The sequence below is a fragment of the Hordeum vulgare genome, chromosome 6H (genome assembly GCF_904849725.1).
Source record: "Hordeum vulgare subsp. vulgare chromosome 6H, MorexV3_pseudomolecules_assembly, whole genome shotgun sequence".
Taxonomy (NCBI): Eukaryota; Viridiplantae; Streptophyta; class Magnoliopsida; order Poales; family Poaceae; genus Hordeum; species Hordeum vulgare.
Genome location: NC_058523.1, coordinates 510,269,942 through 510,291,132, shown reverse-complemented (window position 1 = coordinate 510,291,132; position 21,191 = coordinate 510,269,942). Strand labels below are relative to the sequence as shown.

Sequence of the window (21,191 nt, the reverse complement as noted above, 5' to 3'; positions counted from 1 at the left end):
TATCAACTGCTCCACAATTTGAGATAAATTATTTTGGAACGGCTAACACGAGTTGTTCGCTCTCACAGGCCAAGGGGCGTTGGAAATTAACAAAACTTTCCTGGCACCATGAGGTGCACACCATTCTCCGGTAATATTAGCTACGAGGATTGTCGAATCGATGATCCATAAACCCGCCGAGACATCATTCGCCAGCCTAGCATAATTAACCATCGTGATGCGCTTCTTCCATAGAATACACCAAGTGCAGACCAATCATTGCTCTGGTGGTCTTTAATAAACCTAGTTTTGGAGTTCTATTCGTTTGTCACTACGTACTTATTCCATTGAAGCTATCTCGAAGGGCCATTGGCCAATCTTTATTAGATAGGGAGAAAAAAAAGAGAGGTTACATGAAAGTTTGTTTGCCGTTAAGACCAAAATGGATTGGACACAAACGAAACCAGGAAGGCCATATGAGACCACTTCCACACTATTACAAGTACATCAAAGTGTGGTATTAACCCAACTCCGCAATGCAGCCAGTAGATCGCCACTGCTTGCCAGTTGATCAAACACTCTCGGTGCATCAAGATTGCAATAGTGTCAAATTGCGGCACATTGGTTTGGCTCTTGGTTTGGGTATGCTAGCCCTGGCCTGTAACCACCTCTCCTCCGTGCATACGTGTCGATCGTCTGGCATAATGAACGACGCCCCCGTCCAGGCCTTCAGCAAACTCCAAAGCTGCTGCGTGTCCCGGCAGTGCACAAACAAGTGTGTGCAATTCTCAAGTTGCGACAGAGGGGCAGGAAGGATTTCCAGGCCAGCCTCTTCTTGCAAGATTATCTGCTGTCAGACACTTGCCATAGACCACTAACCACATGCAAAATTTACATCGTGACGGCGCCTTGGATTTCCAGATCAGCTTGGTGCAAGCAAAGCGTGTATTGGCCATGAACATCAGCTTGTAGGCGCTGCTGATAGAGAACTCCCGCTCCTTCGTGAGCTTCCAAAGTGCACAATCTCGCAATCCTGGCCGCAAATTTGTTTCCTGAGTGATGTCCCAAACTGCTAGGTACTACACGAGAGCCTGCATTGATACACCACCTGAGATGTCCCTAATCCATAATTGATTATCGAGGGCTTCCCGAACAGAGCAGCCCGAGTCCTTGACAAAATAGAACAGGGCTGGCACCATAACATCGATCGAGCGACCATCTGGGAGCCAGTTATCTGTCTGAAACCTCGTTGTACCTCCATCCCCTAGTGATATTGCCGAGGCAGCGTTAAACATCGCCTAGACTGCTTTCTTCGTGTTATCCGGCAACAATTTTCATGGCCTGGGGTGCTCATCCCATCTCAGCCATGGCCAGCGACATCGTAGAGCCCATCCAAACCACCTCGGATTAAGTACGCCGAGACTAGGCATCAAGCAGTGCCCATCACTGATGTCTTCCTCACCCTTCCAGATAAAAGCCCAGGATCTTCTGTTTATGATTTTGATGGTCCAAACCGGCAAGGAAAAAACCGCCATGAAGTGAATCGGTAGAGCCATGAGTACAATAGTACGTACTTTACTGTAGTACACTTTTTTTTGCGGGTACTATAGTACATTTTATCCAAGTGGTCATGGTCGGGTTAAGAAAATCCGGCTTAAATATGGTTGGATTAGTACCCAAACAAATGGAGACATTACATTACACTCAGTGATATATATGGTTAGGTAGCAGTAGCACGCAGTGTAGTCTTTTTTCTTTTCGGAGAGCATGCAGTGTACTGTTGTTGCATCTCGTATAAGGTTGCGGCTAAGGCATGCCAGGATGACTAATGATCAATTCATTTTCGGACCTGTGGGTGTAAGGAAAATCAACAAGTTATTAGTATTGCAATGGAGCAATGTCCCAATCGATATTGAAACTGATAGTTTGGAGTTGGTCGCCATGGCAAGAGGCGGAGATACAAACAGATAAAAGTATGATTTTCTTATTAGATAGATTAAAGATAGCATGTCCGAACATAGTTCTTGCATCACCCATATTCGCCGTAGTGGAATTCTTCTAGTCATCCATTGACACACTTTGGTAGAATTCAAAGCCGTACTGCTTTATGCCTTGGTTGTGGGTCGGAGGTCATTTCAGACGCTGTGAAGGAGTGATTGTATCCCTTCATTGAGTAATATATAATAATTATTTTGCAAAAAAAAGGAAAATCAATGAATGCATCTAACTTTTTGAGTTATTTCATCTAGATTTTTTTTGGAGTTAATTCAATATACACCACTTAGATTTTGATGACCATATGCATCACTCAAAGTTTCCCTTCTTTTTCCTTTTTGCAGGCGAAAAGAGACGAGTATTTCTAAAGTGGTGGCAGAACCTAGGTAATTGGATGAGGTATATGCATCATGCATGTAGTGTGCTACTTAGAAGTGGAACTGGTCATGAGAAGCCAAGGAACTGCGAGTGATCAAGGATTTGGCTATGAATTGGCTTTTCCTGGGGAGGGGTTGAAATTTGAGATCCCGTGGCAAGCATAAATTATCAGTCAATTTCTGAACTATGTTGGAATTTAAACTCCAATATGGTATAAAATAAATGTTAACACATTGGTACTATGCTTTCATCATCAGAGAGCGCTAGTCATTTCTCACAAACTTTGATAGGTTGCATGGCCAACACAACTGTCTGGCTTGGCTCTAGCTCATATGATGTCCTGAAAATTGTTGGACGAAATCGTAACACTTAGTTTTGAGTAATGGAAAAAATATTTCATAAGAAAATGTTAACACATGTGTAGTATCTCACTGGTAGGCGAGCTTTTACGCCGTATAGCGCTTGAACAAGAGTATATATAGTAACTATCCTAGACCATCGCACCACAATCTACTTTGTGAAATATACTGAAGACAACACATTGTACAGGTATAGCTTCTCAAATTCAAACAAATCCAGGAATTCTCATTCAGCAGGAGTATCTACTAAAACACGTTTATATCGTGGGTAATTGCAAATATTTAACTCGGTAACGAAGTCCTTGCAAGTAGCCAACATATCTATCCGGCCGATTGATATTGCAAATATTTAACTCGGTAACGAAGTCCTTGCAAGTAGCCAACATATCTATCCGGGCGATTGATATCACGTGCGTGAGTGCTGTTGCAGTAGTACGTTCTATAGTGTATAAATAGGCAGGAGGGCCTGTGCTTTTGCTCCAACTCACCGGTAGATTGCCCCACTACCATTCCAAGCGCACATTCCAGCTAGATACTCCTGCTACAGGCAGTTCGGAAAGAAAAAAGATAGAGCTGCAGGCGCCATGAGGGGGATGAGAGTGGCCAGTGGCAAGGCTCTGACGATGCTGGTTGCAGTGTTTATTATCTGCGCCGGCGGCGGCCTGGTGATCTCGCCGGCGGCGGCGGCGGCTCAGGAGGTGCCCTTGGTGCCGGCGGTGTACGTGTTCGGCGACTCGACGGTGGACGTGGGCAACAACCTGTACCTGTCGGAGAACTTTACGCCGCAGCCTTTTCCCTACGGCATCGACTTCCGGCCGGACTCGCCCTCGCCCACGCCCAACGGAAGGTTCAGTAACGGATACAACATGGCCGACTCCATCGGTACGTGCTACCCGCGGGCACTTTTTCATCCGTGTCCGTCTTTGTGCCCATGCATGAAACTAACAGAAACAATATGGATGCAAAATGGAATGCAGCGAGGCTGTTGGGCTTCCACATGAGCCCGCCCGCTTATCTGTCGCTGACGCCGGAGACGATGGTTGATATACTGAAAGGCTTCGGTGGAGTCAACTATGCTTCCGGTGGATCCGGCATCCTCGACATCACTGTCAGTACTGCCGTCTCCTTTAAAAAATTTTATTGTTTGAATTGCTTACCACATGCATGTATCGCATACGAGTAGTATAGTACTGCCGCCTCTTATGTTCTAAAGACATACTTCCTTCGTTCCTAAATATAAGTCTTTTTAGATATTTCACTAATAGACTACATATGGATGTATATAGACATACTCTAGAGTGTAGGTTCATTCATTTTGCTCCGTATGTAGACTTTTAATAAAATATCTTAAAAGACTTATATATATTCAGGAACGGAGGGAGTATATCTGTTTTTTGTAGCAACAACTTGTGAGCATTAGTTTACCATGTCTGAGTTACTTGTACGTACTAACTAATCCTGCTTTCTTGTTTGCATCGACCGTTTGATCAGAACAATGCCTCCCTCCCGTTGAGCAAGCAGGTGGAGTACTTCGCGGTCACCAAGGCAAACATGACAGAGGAAAGCGGCGGCAACAACACCGACATCGATGCGCTCTTGTCCAGGTCGCTCTTCCTCATTAGCGACGGCGGCAACGATATGATGTACTTCCTCACTCATGACCCGTCCATCTTCAAGCCAGTTCAGCCCTTCTACGACGACCTTCTGTCCAACTACACCAAGTATGTCGAAAGGCTGTACGGGCTCGGGGCGCGGCGTTTCGGCGTCATCGACGTGCCGCCCATTGGCTGCGTGCCGGTGGTGCGGGCGAAACTACCGCTCGGCGAGCGCGACTGCGGACTCATCGCCAATAAACTCGCCAGCGGCTTCAACAGCGCCTTGCGCGAGGCGATGAAGGAGCTCGCCGAGTCGCTGCCCGGGATGAAGTACTCCGTGGGGAGCTCCTACAACCTGGTGATAAACTTCACGGGGCCGCCGGCGGCCCCCGGGTTCAAGGTTGTGAACGCCGCGTGCTGCGGCGGCGGGAAGCTCAAGGGGGAGGCCTTCTGCACCACCCCCAATACCACCCACTGCGACAACCGCGACGAGCACCTGTTCTGGGACGGGGTGCACTGCACCCAAGCCACCTCCAACAAGGGCGCCAAAGCCATCTATGACGCGCCGGAGGAGGAAGGATTTGCCACGCCCATGAATTTCAAGAAGCTGCTTGTTGATGATCAACGCACATCGTCAGCCGTTAATTCGCTGATGAGAGCGTGAGTTTCAAGCCTGCTCCTCTGTGTTAGCACTTGTGTCATGTTCGTTTTACCCTTGTTCTGTGTTGAGCACAGCAGATGTGTTGGATGTGCTCAGTCAGTAGTCTGGACGTTTTGTATCTTGCGAAATAAGAAACGTGACACGTACTTGGTTTGCGTGGAGCCTGGAGGCTGGAGTGTTGTGTCCCTTCTCACATATTTAGATTACATCCAAGCTGTAGTTCTGGACGGAATTGTGGTTAGCACGATCCGCCACCGATGTGTGCACATACGGCTGGAGTTTGAGGAACACACAATCATTAACAGCGAATTAGCGCTCGGATCGCTTTTTGTCCGCTTGGTCTCTCATCCTCTGACGTGCTCGCTCCAGGTGTTGTTTCAGCAAGGCCAACATGAGCGCTCGTTCATGCATCCAGGCCGTCAGGTCAGCTGGGGCGCCGACAGATGCATCCATAATGCCAAATTCCCGAGGAGGGTGACCATACAGAACCTCAAAAGGAGAAGACCCCAGGACTGAGTGGTGAGAGGTGTTGTATCAAAATTCCACCAGGTGAAGTAAGTGTGCGCGGTTATTACTCGATTCTGCTATCCATTAAGATTGACGCGGCAAAAGTAAGTGTCTTAGACTTGAGACGTAAAGATCTCGAGGATTATGCGGACATGACTGTAATGCTGAAGAAGTAAGTTCACTCAATACCGGGACCATAGCGGCATGCAACTTTCGTTAATTTCCTGATATCAAGTAATCATTTTCTTTGCCTGACATGATTTGGAAGAAGTGCACGAGTAAGGTTCACGATATACCCAAAGAGTTGCAGTTTATGCACCCTCAGTAAGTAGTACTAGCTAGCTAGTTCCGCGCATCTTTAATTGATTCAAATTTTCATCAATATATCATTACCATGCTTGCTTATCAGTTTGAATGAACTCTATATATTCTCGTAAAGTGCTTGTACCATGTAGGTGGGACTGAAAAATGTGCATTCTACGTATGCGAGTTCATTCGCCTCTCGATCTCTGTGCGGGGCACCTCTGATGAACAATTTGCAGTACGTAAATAATATTCACGATTTTATTTTATATATTACCATCAATTGTGTTGAGTTTTATTCATATATATGCATGTATTGACCCTTTTCTTTAAATTAGATCTGAAAAAAGCGTGATGAACCCCTATCAGATGATGGCATACGAGCAATTAAAGAGGAATTGACGGGATTCCTTCTTGACCACGTCATATCTAGTGACGGAGAATACCATGTGAGCTATTTATGATTGGATCTTAGGTAGATGATGTTAAGCATTGTAAAAGATGTTAAGTATTGTAAATGGTTTCCTTCATTTTCTTATTAGCTAGCGTCATGTTCTCTCCATATGTATAGTAGCTAGCGTCGATCAAGCACGGAGAAAGAGAGGACACTTCTCTCTATTAGGTAGCTAACACAATATGAAACCATTAAATTAACCCTCCCCCCCCCCCCCCGAATCAAAAAAAACCCAGCTCTGGACAGATGCTGACGCGTGGATGCCATGTTGTCCCGGTTGGTGTGACCAACCGGAACTAAAGAACCTCCTGCCCGGGCTCGCCGCAGCGGCCACGTGGAGACCATTCGGTCCTGGTTCGTAAGCGAACCGGGACTAAAGGTTTTGGGCTTTAGACCCGACCATTTAGTCCCGGTTCAGAAAACATGACTAATGTGCCTTTGAAACCGCGATAAATGGGTCATTTTCTACTAGTGAGCGGTGAGACGACCATGCCCCGGCTGACCCTTGCGCCTGACGCCTTGGGATCTCATTTCTCGCTGTTATCGGACACGCTATTAGATGTGGAGGGCGATCGGGAGGCGAAGGATCTCGTCTTGAGTTTGTTTGTTGTTGCTCAACCAAACGCGCCCTTTGTATTTAATGAGTCCATCACGAGTGTCCCCCAATTGTCAAGAAAGCAAGATACCATTGTCGTGAGTGTGCCGAGGTGAGCATAGTCTAAATCTAGTTGTAACTTAGTAGTGATGTTTGTTTGTTTGTGGCTGCCACTTTGTTTTGGCGTCATATGCGCATTATTGTATATGTAAACGTCTTTCTATTTGGTTATATAGACATGTAAACCTTCAAAAAAGGAAAATAAAAGCCTAAAATGAAAAGAACAATTTGATGGTGTGGCTATGGACGGACAACTAATGACTCAAAGCAAACAAGCGACATGTCAACGATCATATAGAAGGCAAATTAGCCCGTGGTAATCGTAGAAGATGTGACAATACATTTCGGGCATGCATGACATCCCATGAAGAGATTGTAACAATCCATCCCGCTTCTACGACGCACCTCCCCGCCAACAAAGTACGTGTGAGGTTCCTTATTTTGCTAGAAACAAAACCTCCAAACCACTAACTGAGCACACGCAACACATCTGCTGCGCGCGCTCGACGATGCAGAACAACGATAAAATGAACATGACACAAGTGCCAAATACTCCGTACTAGAGAATGGCAACAGGCCTTAGACACTCACACGCTCACAAGCAAATTAGCAGCTGACACTGCGCGTTCATCATCAAGAATCAGCTGCTTGAAATTGACGGGTGCAGCGAATCCTAGCTCCACCGGCGCGCCGTAGATCTCCTCGGCGCCCTTGTTCCAGGTGGCCTGTGTGCCGTGCACCCCGTCCCAAAACAGGTACTCGTCGCGGTTGACGCACAAGGTGGTGTTGGGGGTGCCGCAGAACTCCCGCCCGTTGAGCCTCCCGCCGCCGCAGCACGCGCTGTTCACAACCTTGAGCCCGGCGGCCCCCGGGTGCGCGGTGTAGTATTCCACCAGCTTGTAGGCGCTCCCCACGGAGTACCTCATCCCGGGCAGCGACGCGGCGAGGTCCGCCATCGCGTTGCCCAAGGCGTCGTCGAAGTCCTTAGCGAGTTTATCGGCGAAGCCGTTGCAGCCTCGATCACCGAACAGGGAGACCGCCCGCACCATGGGCACGCAGCCGATGGGCGCCACATCGATGACACCGAAACGCCGCGCCCCGAGCCCATACAGCGCCTTGACATGCTTGGTGTAGTTGGCCAGAAGGTCTTTGCAGAAGGGATGAGTAATAAAGCCGAACGGATGCTTCTTGAAGTGTTCAAACATGTCATTGCCGCCGTCGCTAATGAGGAAGAGAGACTTGGACAGCAGCGCGTCGATGTCGGTGCTATTGCCGCCGCTTCCCTCTATCATCTTTGCCTTGGTGGCCGCGAAGTACTCCACCTGCTTGCTCAACGGGAGGGCGGAATTCCCCTGATCAATCAGTCCATGCACACAAGAACAATGTTAGTAAGTAAGTAAAAGTAACTCAGACATAGATAAACACTCCCTCGCTCTGGGTGGATGAACTCCTAATTTTACTGCAAAAAAATTAACATATGATACAAGCGTTATTTTAATTTTAGTAAACCTAACCAGGGAGGACTTCCCATAAAAAAACACAGACATATAGATAACAGTTTTGCTAAGTCTCAGTCGATTGAGACTTGGTTATGTCTCAGTTCATGTTATATGTCTTTGATCTTGCATTGAGATATGTACAAAAAAATTCTTTTATTTTTTATATTATATCACTTGACTAAGACTTAGTTAAATCTAGCCACACCTTATAAATAAACTAACGCAAATAATTTGTTGAAAAAAGATAGATCAATATGAATATAAATCGAATCTAAAGATACAAGCAGCATCACTGACTGTGATGTCGAGGATGCCGGATCCACCAGCGGCGTAGTTGACTCCACCGAAACCTTTCAGAATCTGACCGCTCGTCTCCGGCGTCAGCGACAGGTACGCCGGCGGGCTCATATCGAAACCCAATATCCTCGCTGCATTTCAGTTTGCACCATTGCATGTGTTTCTGTTAGTTTTATGGGTTCAAACTTAAATAACACGATGAAGAAGAGCCTGCGCGTACGTACATATGCAGTCGGCCATGTTGTATCCGTTACTGAACCTTCCGTTGGGCCTGGAGGAGTCTGCCAACGGAAAGTCAATGCCGTAGGGAAGCGGCAGCGTGAAGTTCCCCGGCAGGTACTTGAGGTTGCCCACGTCCACCGTCGAGTCGCCGAACACGTACACCGCCGGCACCTGGTGCACCTCCTCCGCGGCCGCCGGCGAGATAGTCATGCCGCCGCCAGCGCAGATGATGAGCGCTACAACCAGTATCACCGGAGCATTGTCACTGGCCATTCTCACCCCAATCATGGCGCCTGCTGCTATGTCTAGCTGGAATATATGTGCCTTGAATGGTAGCGGGACAATCTATCTGCCTGTGAGTTGAAGCAAATCCCAGGCTCTCCTGCCTATTTATACACGATCGATGCAAGGTATAGCGGAATCAAGTCCAAACCTCTTGAGAGATCGTGAAACATGTGGACAATTAGAAAAAAAGAGTATATTAGGCGCTGCATTATTTATACAGAGAAGGTCCTTGAGCTTGTCGGCCAAACAAATCACCACGCCAATTATTGATGGTCGATATAGTTGGTGCATTGTCAGAACATTAACTTTATGACCCCACGCATCTGTGCCTAGTTAAGTATGGAGAGTAAATCTGGTTAATGTGCCCCTGTCAGTGGTGAATTTGATATGTAAGAGGAGGAGGATTTCATAATAATCGTAGCTATGCACGTCAATAAAAAACCAAGGCACCATGGTTCTGTTATGGGTCGTTAGAAATTATGGAGGGATAAGATCGATGATAAGAAACTATTTTGCGGAGGATGTCACAAACCGTGAGTCCTACTTTCGACGCCGTTTTAGGATGAGCATTGAGTTGTTCAAACGCATTGCAGAAGAACTGACGAGCCATGATCGATTTTTCAACAAAGGACGAATAACGCCGGAGAACTCAGGCATAGCACATTTCAAAAGGTTACTGTCACTTTGCGTATGTTGGCATAAGGTATTCCGGTGGATCTCGTTGATGACAACTTGGTCATGGGTGGGAGTCAAGCCATCATGTATGTCAAGCGCTTCGCAGTCGAAATTGTGCAAGTGTTTGGTACGAAATATTTGAGAGCTCCAATGCTGAAGACATCGCAAGGATTTTGAAGATGAACAAAGCTCGCGGGTTTCAAGTATGCTTGACTCAATAGATTGCATGCATTGAAGTTGGAATAATTACCCCAAGGCATGGCATGGTCCATTCCACGGTCAAAAAAAGGTTCAACTATAATCCTTGAAGCAATGGCCGATCAGGGGACCTGGATTTGGCATGTTTTTTTTGGAATGTCTGGATGTTTGAATGTCATCAACGTTCTTAATCGGTCATCACTCATGAATAAGATTGCAAATGATGAAACTACACCGGTAGAGTTTGTAGCAAATGGCCACACATACAACTATGGCTACTATCTTACGAATGTCATCTACCCGAGATGGCAAACATTTATGAAGCCGTTGACGGCACCGCAATACTCAGCCGGCGGCTAGGAAAGATGTAGAGGGAGCTTTTGGGATTTTGCAAGTCCAATTTGTTATTGTAAGAGGACCGGCTAGATTTTGTGATCAGAAGATCATTTGATACATCATGAATGCTTGTGTGATTATGCATAACATGATCATCGAGAATGAATGTGGGCAAAATTTAGACTATTTTCGGTATGAGTCGTTGGGACATCACGTGCAAGTGCATTATAGATATATATCGCACAACATCAGGCGCTGCATTATACATAGATCGTCCTTGAGCTTGTCGGCCAAACAATCACCACGCCAATTATTCGTGGTCGATATAGTTGGTGCATTGTCAGAATATTAACTTTATGACCCCACGCATCTGTGCCTCGTTAAGTATGGAGAGTAAATCTGGTTAGCGTGCCCCCTCTCAGTGGTGACAAGTTGTCCTGCGCAGGTAAATGTTCTGATTTGGCTGTTCAGGCCGTGAAAAGCCCCGCTAGCTGTCAAGGAAGCACATCAAATGCAAGGATTTCGATCACATTTCATACACGTATGGACATACATATTCAAGCATCATCATTTGCCCTTTTTTGGGACGTTTCATATACACACTCATACGCATATTCATCGGTGACATAAATGTACATGTGAATTAGCTTGTTGTCGCTAGTCAATCGCAACCTTCATAAGTTATATTCGTCGTGAAGACATACCGTATAAATCTCGTAGAAATTTCATTTGAAGTAAATAAAGAGTCATGAATTCAACAATGACATAGGAAATAACAAGTTATAACCATCGAGTACTTGAGAGAAAACAGGTACTGAAGAGAAAATAGGTGAAACATTAACACAAGTTATATGATGTATTGAACTTAATTGTTGATAATTCCAAATAAGGTCATTTCAAGTAAATTTTCATAATTGGAACAACTATAATCTGTTAACAAGGTTTTCACCGTTTTAGTTTTTGATCAGCTGAAACATATTTTTTTCGACGATCTCCCATAAAATAAAAAGATGCAGGTAAGGCCAGTCAAATAATAATGAGCGGCGCGGCAAAGCACACACTGTCCTTCTAATAAAAAAAAATAGACTAAAAGACTAAAATGTTATATTTGCATGGATCTCAATGTTAGATCTAACAAATATAGCATTGAAAACGGCATAACCAGTTTAGTCGACTGAGATTTAGAAAAACTCTTATAATAATTGAACTAATACAAGTAGTTTGTTGGAAAAAGATAGATGGACGTGAATGTAAAACAGATCTAAAACATAAATTCAACTTTAAAGAAACAGCAGAGAGGCAGGATTTTAAAGAAGCGGCGGTGATGTCGAGAATGCCGGATCCACCGACGGTGTAGTTGACTCCGTCGAAGCCTTTTAAAATTTCACCCCTCGTCTCCGGCGTCAGCAACAAGTACGCTGGCGGGCTCATATCGAAGCCCAACATCCTCGCTGCATTTCATTTTGCACCATTGCATACTTATGTTAGTTTCATGGGTTAAAACATAAAAGACACGATGAAAAGGTGCTTGGGCGTTGCGCGTACGTACAGATGGAGTCGGCCAAGTCATACCCGTTGCTGAACCTTTCATTGGGCACGGAGGAGTCCGCGAGCGGGAAGTCAATGCCGTAGGGAAACGATGGCGGGAAGTTTCCCGGCAGGTACCTGAGGTTGCCAACGTCCACCGTCGAGTCGCCGTGCGAACACGTACACCGCCGGCACCTGGTGCACCTCCTCCGCGGCCGGCAGCGAGATAGTCATGTCGCCGCCGGCCCAGATGATGAACGTTGCAGCTGGTAGCACCAGAGCCTTGCCACTTGCCACTCTAGCCGCCGTCATGGCGCCTGGGCCGCCATGTTAGCACTTTCAACGATCACAGTTTTGGAAACCTTCTAGAAGTTTTCAGGCGGTTTTTTCAATTTTGGTAATTTTTTAAAGGTTTCCTGCCCCAGTTTTTTTCGTTTTTATTTATTCTTTTTTGTTTCTTTTTTTATGTTTCTGTTTCAAAAATGTTCTGGATTTTCAAAAAATATTTTTAGAATTTGGGAAAAAAATCAGAATTTTTAAAAGTGTTTCAGAAATTAAAAAAATGTTTCGGAATTTAGCAAAATGTTCCAGTATTTGAAAAATGTTTCGAAATTTGAAAAAATGTTGCAGAATTTGAAAAAATGACCCAGAACTTTTATAAAAATGTTTTGGATTTTCGACAAAGTATTCTGGAATTTGAAAAAATGTTCCGGGATTTTGAAAGAAAGTTTTGGAATTTGAAAATAATATTTCGTAATTTTTATAAAAATGTTTCGGATTATTAACAAAATTCCGGAATGTGAAAACTATACCGGAATTTGAGAAAATGTCCCGGAATTCAAAAAATAATTAGCAAATGTTCGTATTTCTGAAAAATGTTCACGCTTTCAAAACAATGTTTCTGAATTTTTTTTAAAAAAATAAAAATTGCGAAAAAATGTTTGCAGATATCAAAAAGTGTTCAACGTTTTTTGAAAAAAGGTTCGCATATTTTAAAAAATCTTCATGTTTTCAGAAAAATAATCAGTTTTAAATGAAGTCGAAATTTTGAAAAGGTTCGTCTTTTACAAAATGCAGTAGCTACAGTACCATTTGCTTGCATGTATTACTTTTTTACTGCATTTTCAATCTATCGCTACAGTAACTCGCTACAGGGCCAGCCCAGGTCTGACTCGCCCTATGCGTCGCAGAACGCTTCGTATAGGAGCTCCCCCCAGGCAACAAAAAAATCCACCCTCTCATTTAGGGTTTAAGACCTCCGACGGCGATCGAATCGCCGACGTGAGGATCATCCATCGCTGGGCTCCGGTTCGGCGAGGCACTTGGGCGTCCTTTGCGGGGCGCAATGGCCGGGGACGATGGATCATCATCCTCCTCCTCGGGGTGGACTGGGAAGAACTTGGAGGATATGCTGCAACACTTAGATCTGAAGGACGAAGAACTAGATGATGTGGTTGTGGGCGAAGAGGAGGTGAAGAAACTCGAGGCGGACGCACGGTGGCTTGCGATCGGGAAGCTGTACACATCACGCCCTTTTTCATCTGCAGCTATCTTCGAAACCCTAAAAACAATATGGGGGTTGGCAAAACCTCCGAAGTACAGGGAAGCAGGGAACAATCTCTTTGTGTTCCAGATGTTCTGCCTGGGGGATTGGAAGAAGGTTGTCCATGGGGGACCGTGGCTGTTCCGAGGTATGGGGCTTATAGTGGAGGATTATGATGGGAAGACGAACCCTGCTGCAGTGGTGCTTGATGGTATTCATGTCTGGGTGCAGATTCATGGTATTCCCGATATGTGCCGAAGTACTGACATCGTGGATCAGCTTGCCAGGCGCATAGGCATGGTCAAGGAAATCCAACTCTCTCCAAGATTGTTCTATGCAGGAGATTACGTATGTGTACGTGCGCATATACTCGTGAGCAAGCCTCTCACTAGGGTTACGGCATTGTTAGTCTCGGGGGAGGGCCGGCGCATGTTCCCTGTTAAGTATGAGAAAACACCATACTTCTATCATGTCTGTGGACTTATGGGACACAACCATGAGGAGTGTGGCGATGGTGTGTGGGAGACGAAGCCGAAACAGTGGGAAAGCTGGATGCTGGCACAAAGAAAGGAGATGGCGTCGGAGAGGAGAGAAGAGGACCATGCAGCAAGAGGATGCCGACCTGGGGGAAGGGGAAGAACATGAGGAAGGGGGCAAGGTGCTAATACAGGCCACACATCACCTATTCGCAAGAGATCTTCCCAGGAGGCGGGACTGGACGAGGGACAGGGGGAGGAAGAGGATGTTACTAGTCCTCTAAAAGCAGCCAGATCGGAGGGGGAAGAATCGGACAATGATCCAGTAGCTCGGGCAGTCTGAATTTAGCCTTGTTAAACTGTCAAAATGCACGAAACACAGGGGCGCAAACATCAACTAGCAGCACTCTAAGTCTAGTCCGGGCGAAGGAACAGAAATCAGGAATCGGGGCGGCGACCGAAGCTCACACAACTGATAAACCTATACCACCTCCGCCACCTGCGTATATATCTCCTCGAGAATTAAAGAAAGCTAAGAAAACATCCTCGCCTGTTAAATACAGCAATGCGGAGGCATCAGGGAAAGAAGTTCAGACTTTGGCAATAACGGCGGCCTCCCTCGAGGAGGACTGCCGGGCCTAATGTCGATTCTATGTTGGAACTGCCGCGGGATGGGAGACCCCGTGAGAGTTCATGAACTCCGCGATCTTGCGCGGGAGAGTGCGCCGGTTGTCCTTTGTGTTGTGGAGACACAAATATCAAAGAACCGCATGGAGGGATTGGTAAGAACTTTGGGTTACGAAAGTGCATATGGAGTGGGCAGCTCAGGTAGAAGTGGAGGGCTATGTATGTATTGAAAAAAACCTCTCATACTACAGTTACGAAACTTCTCCAAGTATCACATTGACATGGAGGTTCATGAGGAAGGAAGAGAACCATGGCGATTAACTTGTTGGTATGGGGACGCAAACAGGAGCATGCGGTATAAAACGTGGGAGATGATGCGTTTCTTGAAGGCTGATAGTGATCTCCCGTGGTTATGCATTGGGGATTTTAATGAGGTGCTTAGGAGGGAAGAGCAGCTGGGTCCAAATGAACGCGATATGGGGGCAGATCAATGCTTTTCGCGAGGTGGTGGATGTTTGCCAGCTAGGGGACTTGGGGTATTCCGGGCTGGACTAGACCTTCGAACGGAAAGTGCAGAATGGTGCTACGTGCAGATTTTGATTAGATAGAGCCCTGGCTTCGGTGGAGTGGAGCTCATTGTTCCCAATGGCTTCGTTACGGCACCTTCATGCGGTCAAATCAGACCACTCCCCTATTCTCCTTCTCAATAGTATGGAGGCACATAACCAGAGAATAGGGAAGGGGAGGCCGTTTCGATATGAAATGATGTGGGAGAGGCATGAGGGTTTCTAAGCAACAATCCAGGAAACATGGATGGCAACAACAGCAACATTAGCGAAGGAAATAGGTGATAAGCTACAACGGTTGGCAGCAACTTTGACCGGTTGGGGATCCAACACCTTTGATGTTGTGCGCACAGAGCTCAGGAAACTGCGATCTAGGCTAGGTGCGTTGCGGGAGGATCCACATCGAGTTGCAGCATCTCGGGAGGAAGCTAAAATAGAGGATAGAATAATCGAGTTGCGATTCCGAGAAGAGGTCATGTGGCGCGAGCGTGCACGGATTCAGTGGCTGCTGGAAGGGGATCAGAATACGAAGTTTTTTCATAAGAAGGCTTCGAGCAGGAGAAAGAAGAATACAGTTGTGAGCCTGATACGACCTGATGGATCCACATGTGATGACCCGGGGGAATTGCAACATATGACAGTCCAGTTCTATGAGAATTTATATGCTTCTGAAGGGGTTATCGGGTATGGAGGAAGTGTTATCCCATGTACCTTGTAAGGTTAAAACATCCATGAATGAGATGTTCGCGAAGGATATTAAGGAGGAAGAGGTGAAAAGTGCCTTGTTTCAAATGTACCCAACCAAAGCTCCGAGACCGGATGGCTTCCCGGCGCATTTCTTCCAGAAATATTGGCATTTGTGTGGTGACGAAGTGACCAAGATTGCGATTCGAGTGTTGAAAGGAGAAGACTCCCCTGAGGAGATTAATAGGACGTTCATTGTTATTATCCCAAAGGTATTAAACCCCACATTACTATCCCAGTTTCGGCCTATTAGCCTGTGCAATGTGATTTTCAAAATTGCATCCAAAGTACTTGCTAACCGCCTGAAGCAGATTCTCCCGGAAATCATCTCTGAAGAACAATCGGCGTTTGTGCCGGGCCGCTTGATCACTGATAATGTTATTACAGCATACGAATGCCTCCATTTTATGAAGAATAATAGGAGTAAAAATAATGGGCATTGTGCAGTCAAGCTTGATATGATGAAAGCCTACGACCGCGTTGAATGGGTTTATCTGGAGGCCATTATGAAGAAACTGGGTTTCTGTGAGGTGTTTGTGCGTCAGGTTATGAGAAGGGTAACCTCGGTGTCGTTCTCGGTACTTTTCAATGGAATGCAAACCAAGGAGTTCAAGCCATCTAGGGGTATTAGACAAGGGGACCCGATCTCCCCCTATCTGTTTCTACTAGCGGCAGAGGGTCTCTCTTGTATGCTCCATCATGCAAGCACTGTAGGGGTTTTTGAAGGTATTCAAATTGCTACTTTGGCGCCCAAGGTAAACCACCTCTTATTTGCGGATGACTGCTTGCTTTTCAGTAAGAATACTCCAGAGAACGCCCACAAACTGAAGGAAATCCTGACAATGCATGTACTGCCAAGCGTCAGGGCAGCGCATAAACAATGAGAAATCCTCTATTTACTTTGGGAAGGGGTGTCCGGAAGCGCAACGAGAAGTGCTCAAAGGTATACTTCAAATCCATAAGGAGACTATATGTGAGCGATATTTGGGTTTACCATCGGAGGTGGGGCAAGCAAAGAATGGAGTATTCTCATACTTGAAGGATAGGGTTTGGAAGAATATTCAAGGGTGGATGGAGAAGTGCTTGGCGGGCAGTGGTAAGGAAGTACTCATCAAATCAGTGGTGCAAGCGATACCAACTTACTCAATGGCGCTTTTCAAATTACCACGGGCTTATGTCAACATATCACGGCTATGATTCGGAAATTCTGGTGGGGTTGCAAGGCGGGGGAGAGGAAAACGGCGTGGGTGTCGTGGGAAACCATGTGCATGCCGAAGTATAAAGGGGGATTGGGATTCCGTGATATGGAGCTTTTCAATCTCGCTTTGCTTGCCAAGCAGGTTTGGAGGGTGCTCACTGAACCCAACACGATGAGCGCCAGGATTCTGAAGGCTGTGTACTTCCCCTCCTCCGATATCCTGTCTTCCCAACTGGGATCACGTCCATCGCAAGTATGGCGTGCACTTTGTGAAGGTAGAGATATTCTGACGACATGGTTGATCAAGCGGATTGGGAGTGGCGAGGATACGCATATATGGAATGATAATTGGTTGCCCCGAGACTTTTGTTTGCGCCCGCTCGGTGTGATCTCTGCAAATCCTCCGGAAAAAGTCTTTGAACTGATATCACATGTGGACCGATGCTGGGATGATCATGCCCTGTCAGTACACATGCTCCCTATGGATGCCGACCTAGTGCGCAAAATTCCTCTCAGCTACACTTCACAAGCAGATTTCTATGCTTGGCATTATGAGAAATCGGGTCTGTTTTCGGTGCGATCGTGCTACAGAATGGTAATGGCCACAAAACTACGATGTGAGCGATGGCTTAATGGAGCAGCAGAACCATCAAACATTGATCGGGAGGAAAGTAACTGGAAGAAATTGTGGGGGACTAAGGTTCCGGCCAAGCTTCGCCTATTCGCCTGGCGACTAGCCCGTGCTTCTCTACCGACAGGGCAGGAGCGGGTGAGACGCCATATGACGGTGGACATATCATGCCCGATCTGTCAGGGGGCGGTTGACAGTTGGAGACATGCTTTGCTGGATTGCAACATGGCGCGAAGTGTCTGGTCCTTGCGCGATGACGACGATGATTCTCTGCTTCCAGTGTATGGGGATGAAACGCCGGATCCGAAGCTCTGGCTACATGGGCTGTGCAACACATTAACCACTGATCGGTTCATCGCCGTCCTTACCACACTTTGGGCGATCTGGTGGGCTCGACGAAAGGCGATACATGAGAAATAATTCCAAAGCCCGCTATCGACCCACTTGTTTATCGAGCATTACCTGCATGAGCTAGCCTCGTTTACCAGAGATGAAGAAGTGCACGCCCAAGAGTACCGAGAACACGCCAGCTCCCATATGGATCCCACCATCCAGCGGTGAGGCGAAGCTGAACGTGGACGGACCAAGTCAGCTAATATTGGCACGGTGGGGGTAATCTGCCGTGATGAGCGGGGACAGTTCATTGGGGCTTCAGCGATAGTCCTAAATGGAGTGATAGATCCAGCAATTGTCGAAGCCCATGCATGCAGAGAAGCGATAGCTCTGGCGGAAGATTTGATGATCATCAAAGTCCGCATTGCATCTGACTGTCTGAGAGTCGTAAATGATCTGAAAATCCAAGATCAACGGGAAGAGTACTGCATGATCCTCAATGATATCCAGAAGAGAAAGTCTAGTTTGAATAGATGTAATTTTATTTTTGAACGTCGTGATAGTAATAGTGAGGCACATAAAATAGCGAGGATGGCCACAACCCTAGAATTAGGGCGTTATCTTTGGCTTGATTGTCCTTCTGACAACTTATGTATTCCCCAAAACATTATGAGTTGAATAAAGTGGGTTGTCATTCAAAAAAAAAAAAAAAAGAGCTCCCCCAGGCGCTCGTGCCTATTTATACACGATCGATGCAAGCAACGGGACGCACGCACGAGACATCAATCGGTTATGGCCCGGCCTCACTGTGTACTCTTGACAATGAGGCGATCGATCAATCCGTTGAATGAGTAGTGAATGGCAACACGAGCCGTGCATGATCTCTCCAGTTTGATCATCTGTCAAGATTAATTGGTGTGCAGTTCACAAGGTCGCATGCACTCCCAGAAGTCGTCAAATCAAGTCCAAAACCTCTCGAGAGATCTCGTGATGCACGTGCACAATCAAGGACAAGTATAATAGGCGTAGCATTATTATCTCTACTATTAAAAACACGAGAGAGCAGATTCAGTTTTAAATCTTAAACCTTTAAACATTTAATCAAAGATACTTCGTTAACAAAACTAATCATTTTTCGTTAGCGCTAATCGCATACCCCGCACGTCATCTCGCCGTCTCGCCCGCACACATCGACCCACCGCAAGATTCGCCGCCCCGCGCTCCGCACGCTCGCCCCTGGCGACTCGCACGCCCTCTCGCGGTTCCACCCCCGCTCGCCCGGCACGCTCGCCCCGCGCTCCGCACGCTCACCCCGGGCCACCGCGCCGCTCGCTCACGCGACGCTCCCTGCACGTCACGCCCTGCTCGGCCACCGGGTCGCTCGCCCAGATCATGGGCTTCACCCTCACGGAGCTCAGCTGCTGGAACGTCTCAAACGCCACCACCATCTGCTCCGTCTTGTCCCCGCTGTTGAAGAAGGGCATGGCGTTGCGGCGCGTGCGGTGCACCATGGAGATCGCCGACGACCTCTCCGAGAGCTCCACGAGGTGCATCGCGTACATGGCGAGCCGGTGCTGCCGGCCCGTTCCCCGCGACGACTCCACGAGGTTGAGCAGCGTCGGGATGTTGTGGTTGCTGTGGAAGCAGGCGAGCACGCGGAGCTCGCTGTCCGCGTCCGCCGGTGCGCCCTCCACGGTGCGGCGTTTGTACGGCACCGACGGCCGCGCCGGCTTGTAGATGGCCATGACGATCGGCGTCGTGATGAAGGTGGTGAAGAGGGCCATGAGCACCATGATAGCGAACGACTCGTCGTTGAGCACCTTGCGGTCCCTGCCGATGTTGAGCACGATGAGCTCCACGAGCCCCTTGGTGTTCATCAGGAAACCCAGCGTGACCGCCTCCCTGACAGGGATCTTGACGACCATTGACGCGAGCACCGTGCCACCGATCTTGCCGAGGCAGGCGTTGAGGATGACGAGCACGAGAAGGCCCCATGACTTGGCTCCCCGGATAGTGGCCACGTCCGTTTTGAGGTCACTGGAGACGAAGTAGAGTGGGAGGAAGAGTCCCGAGATGAGGTCCTCCACCTTCTCAATGAGCACGCCAGCGAACTAGCGAAGGGCCCGTCCTTGGGGACAACGATGCCGACCATGAACGCCCCGAACAGCGCATGGATGCCGATGACATCCCTGCGGAACGCGAACAACGTACCAATGCCGAGCGCGAACGGAAGGGAGATGCGTGCCAACGCAATGGCGAGGGCTTTCTTGCCTGTGCGGCGGATGGCGGCGATGTCGAGCTCGAGGCCGACGAGGAAGAGGAAGAAGAGCAGACCAAGGTTGGGCTCGAGGCCGACGATGTCCAGCACCGGCAGGCTCTTGTCCGGGAAGACGGCATGCAAAAACTTGCTGCTCCTGCCCAGCGCCGACGGACCCAGCAGAACGCCACCCTGCATCAGCCATTTGTTCAGTAAGCAAGCCAAAAAATATCATTCCATGTAAAACGCATCATTTTTCATTCATTTATTGTTTGATTCAGTTGTCAACAGATAAAGTAGAAATATGTCATACTGTATTAGTGATTTGATGAGGAATGTAGTGTGAAATATCATATGAGTGATTTGGTTCAGTTCCAGTTATTGGACTCAGACAAACCAGAGTGAAATCTGTCTACAGCACGTAGGTGGTGGTGTGTGTGCGTGTAACTGACGCAAGCAAGAGAAATAATCACAAGCTGCTATTAGAGGTTACTGCCTCCGTTTCAAAATAACTGAAGTTTTGATTTTGTTTCAAATCAAACTTTGTCTGACTATTTTTTTACGAAATATGTTTTTATACTAGGTATATTTGATGGTGTATATCTTAACATATTTTTTCTGCAGAGTTGATCAAACGTAAGCAAGCAAGCAAGTATAACATACTTTTTACTTTATCACGATGAGTACTTGGCAGTACTTTCTCTTGCCCAAGCAAGACGGATTTTTTCACGACTTTGACCCATGGCATGAAAGTATTGCACGGAATGAACTTTGATTGAAACAATTTTACGATTAGACCTTTTTTGAAACGCCAGAGCCCGTGGCGTTGCAGACGCACATAGAAACTTCAGTCTAATGTGGCGTTGCAGACCCACTCAAACGCCAGTCTAA

The 21,191-nt window shown here is 47.1% G+C and overlaps 3 protein-coding genes across 3 annotated transcripts; 1 reads left to right on the top strand and 2 right to left on the bottom strand.

The window, feature by feature from the left end:
* Positions 1–3,295: 3,295 nt before the first annotated feature.
* Positions 3,296–4,970, top strand: LOC123405704 (GDSL esterase/lipase At5g22810-like). The gene is made up of 3 exons (XM_045099295.1): positions 3,296–3,593; positions 3,689–3,819; positions 4,203–4,970. The coding sequence occupies exons 1-3, from the start codon at positions 3,296–3,298 to the stop codon at positions 4,968–4,970; spliced, it is 1,197 nt and encodes a 398-aa protein (XP_044955230.1).
* Positions 4,971–7,183: 2,213 nt separating this feature from the next.
* LOC123402659 (GDSL esterase/lipase APG-like) lies at positions 7,184–9,277 on the bottom strand. Its single transcript, XM_045096594.1, has 3 exons — positions 8,907–9,277; positions 8,683–8,813; positions 7,184–8,238 (listed from the first exon to the last, which is right to left on the bottom strand). Exons 1-3 carry the CDS (start codon positions 9,190–9,192, stop codon positions 7,474–7,476), a joined length of 1,182 nt encoding a protein of 393 aa, XP_044952529.1. The 5' UTR covers positions 9,193–9,277; the 3' UTR covers positions 7,184–7,473.
* Positions 9,278–19,350: 10,073 nt separating this feature from the next.
* LOC123405703 (cation/H(+) antiporter 19-like) lies at positions 19,351–20,498 on the bottom strand. Its single transcript, XM_045099294.1, is given in 2 exon segments — positions 19,351–20,160; positions 20,163–20,498. Coding segments are annotated over 2 exon segments (1,146 nt in total).
* Between the last annotated feature and the right edge of the window lie 693 nt (positions 20,499–21,191).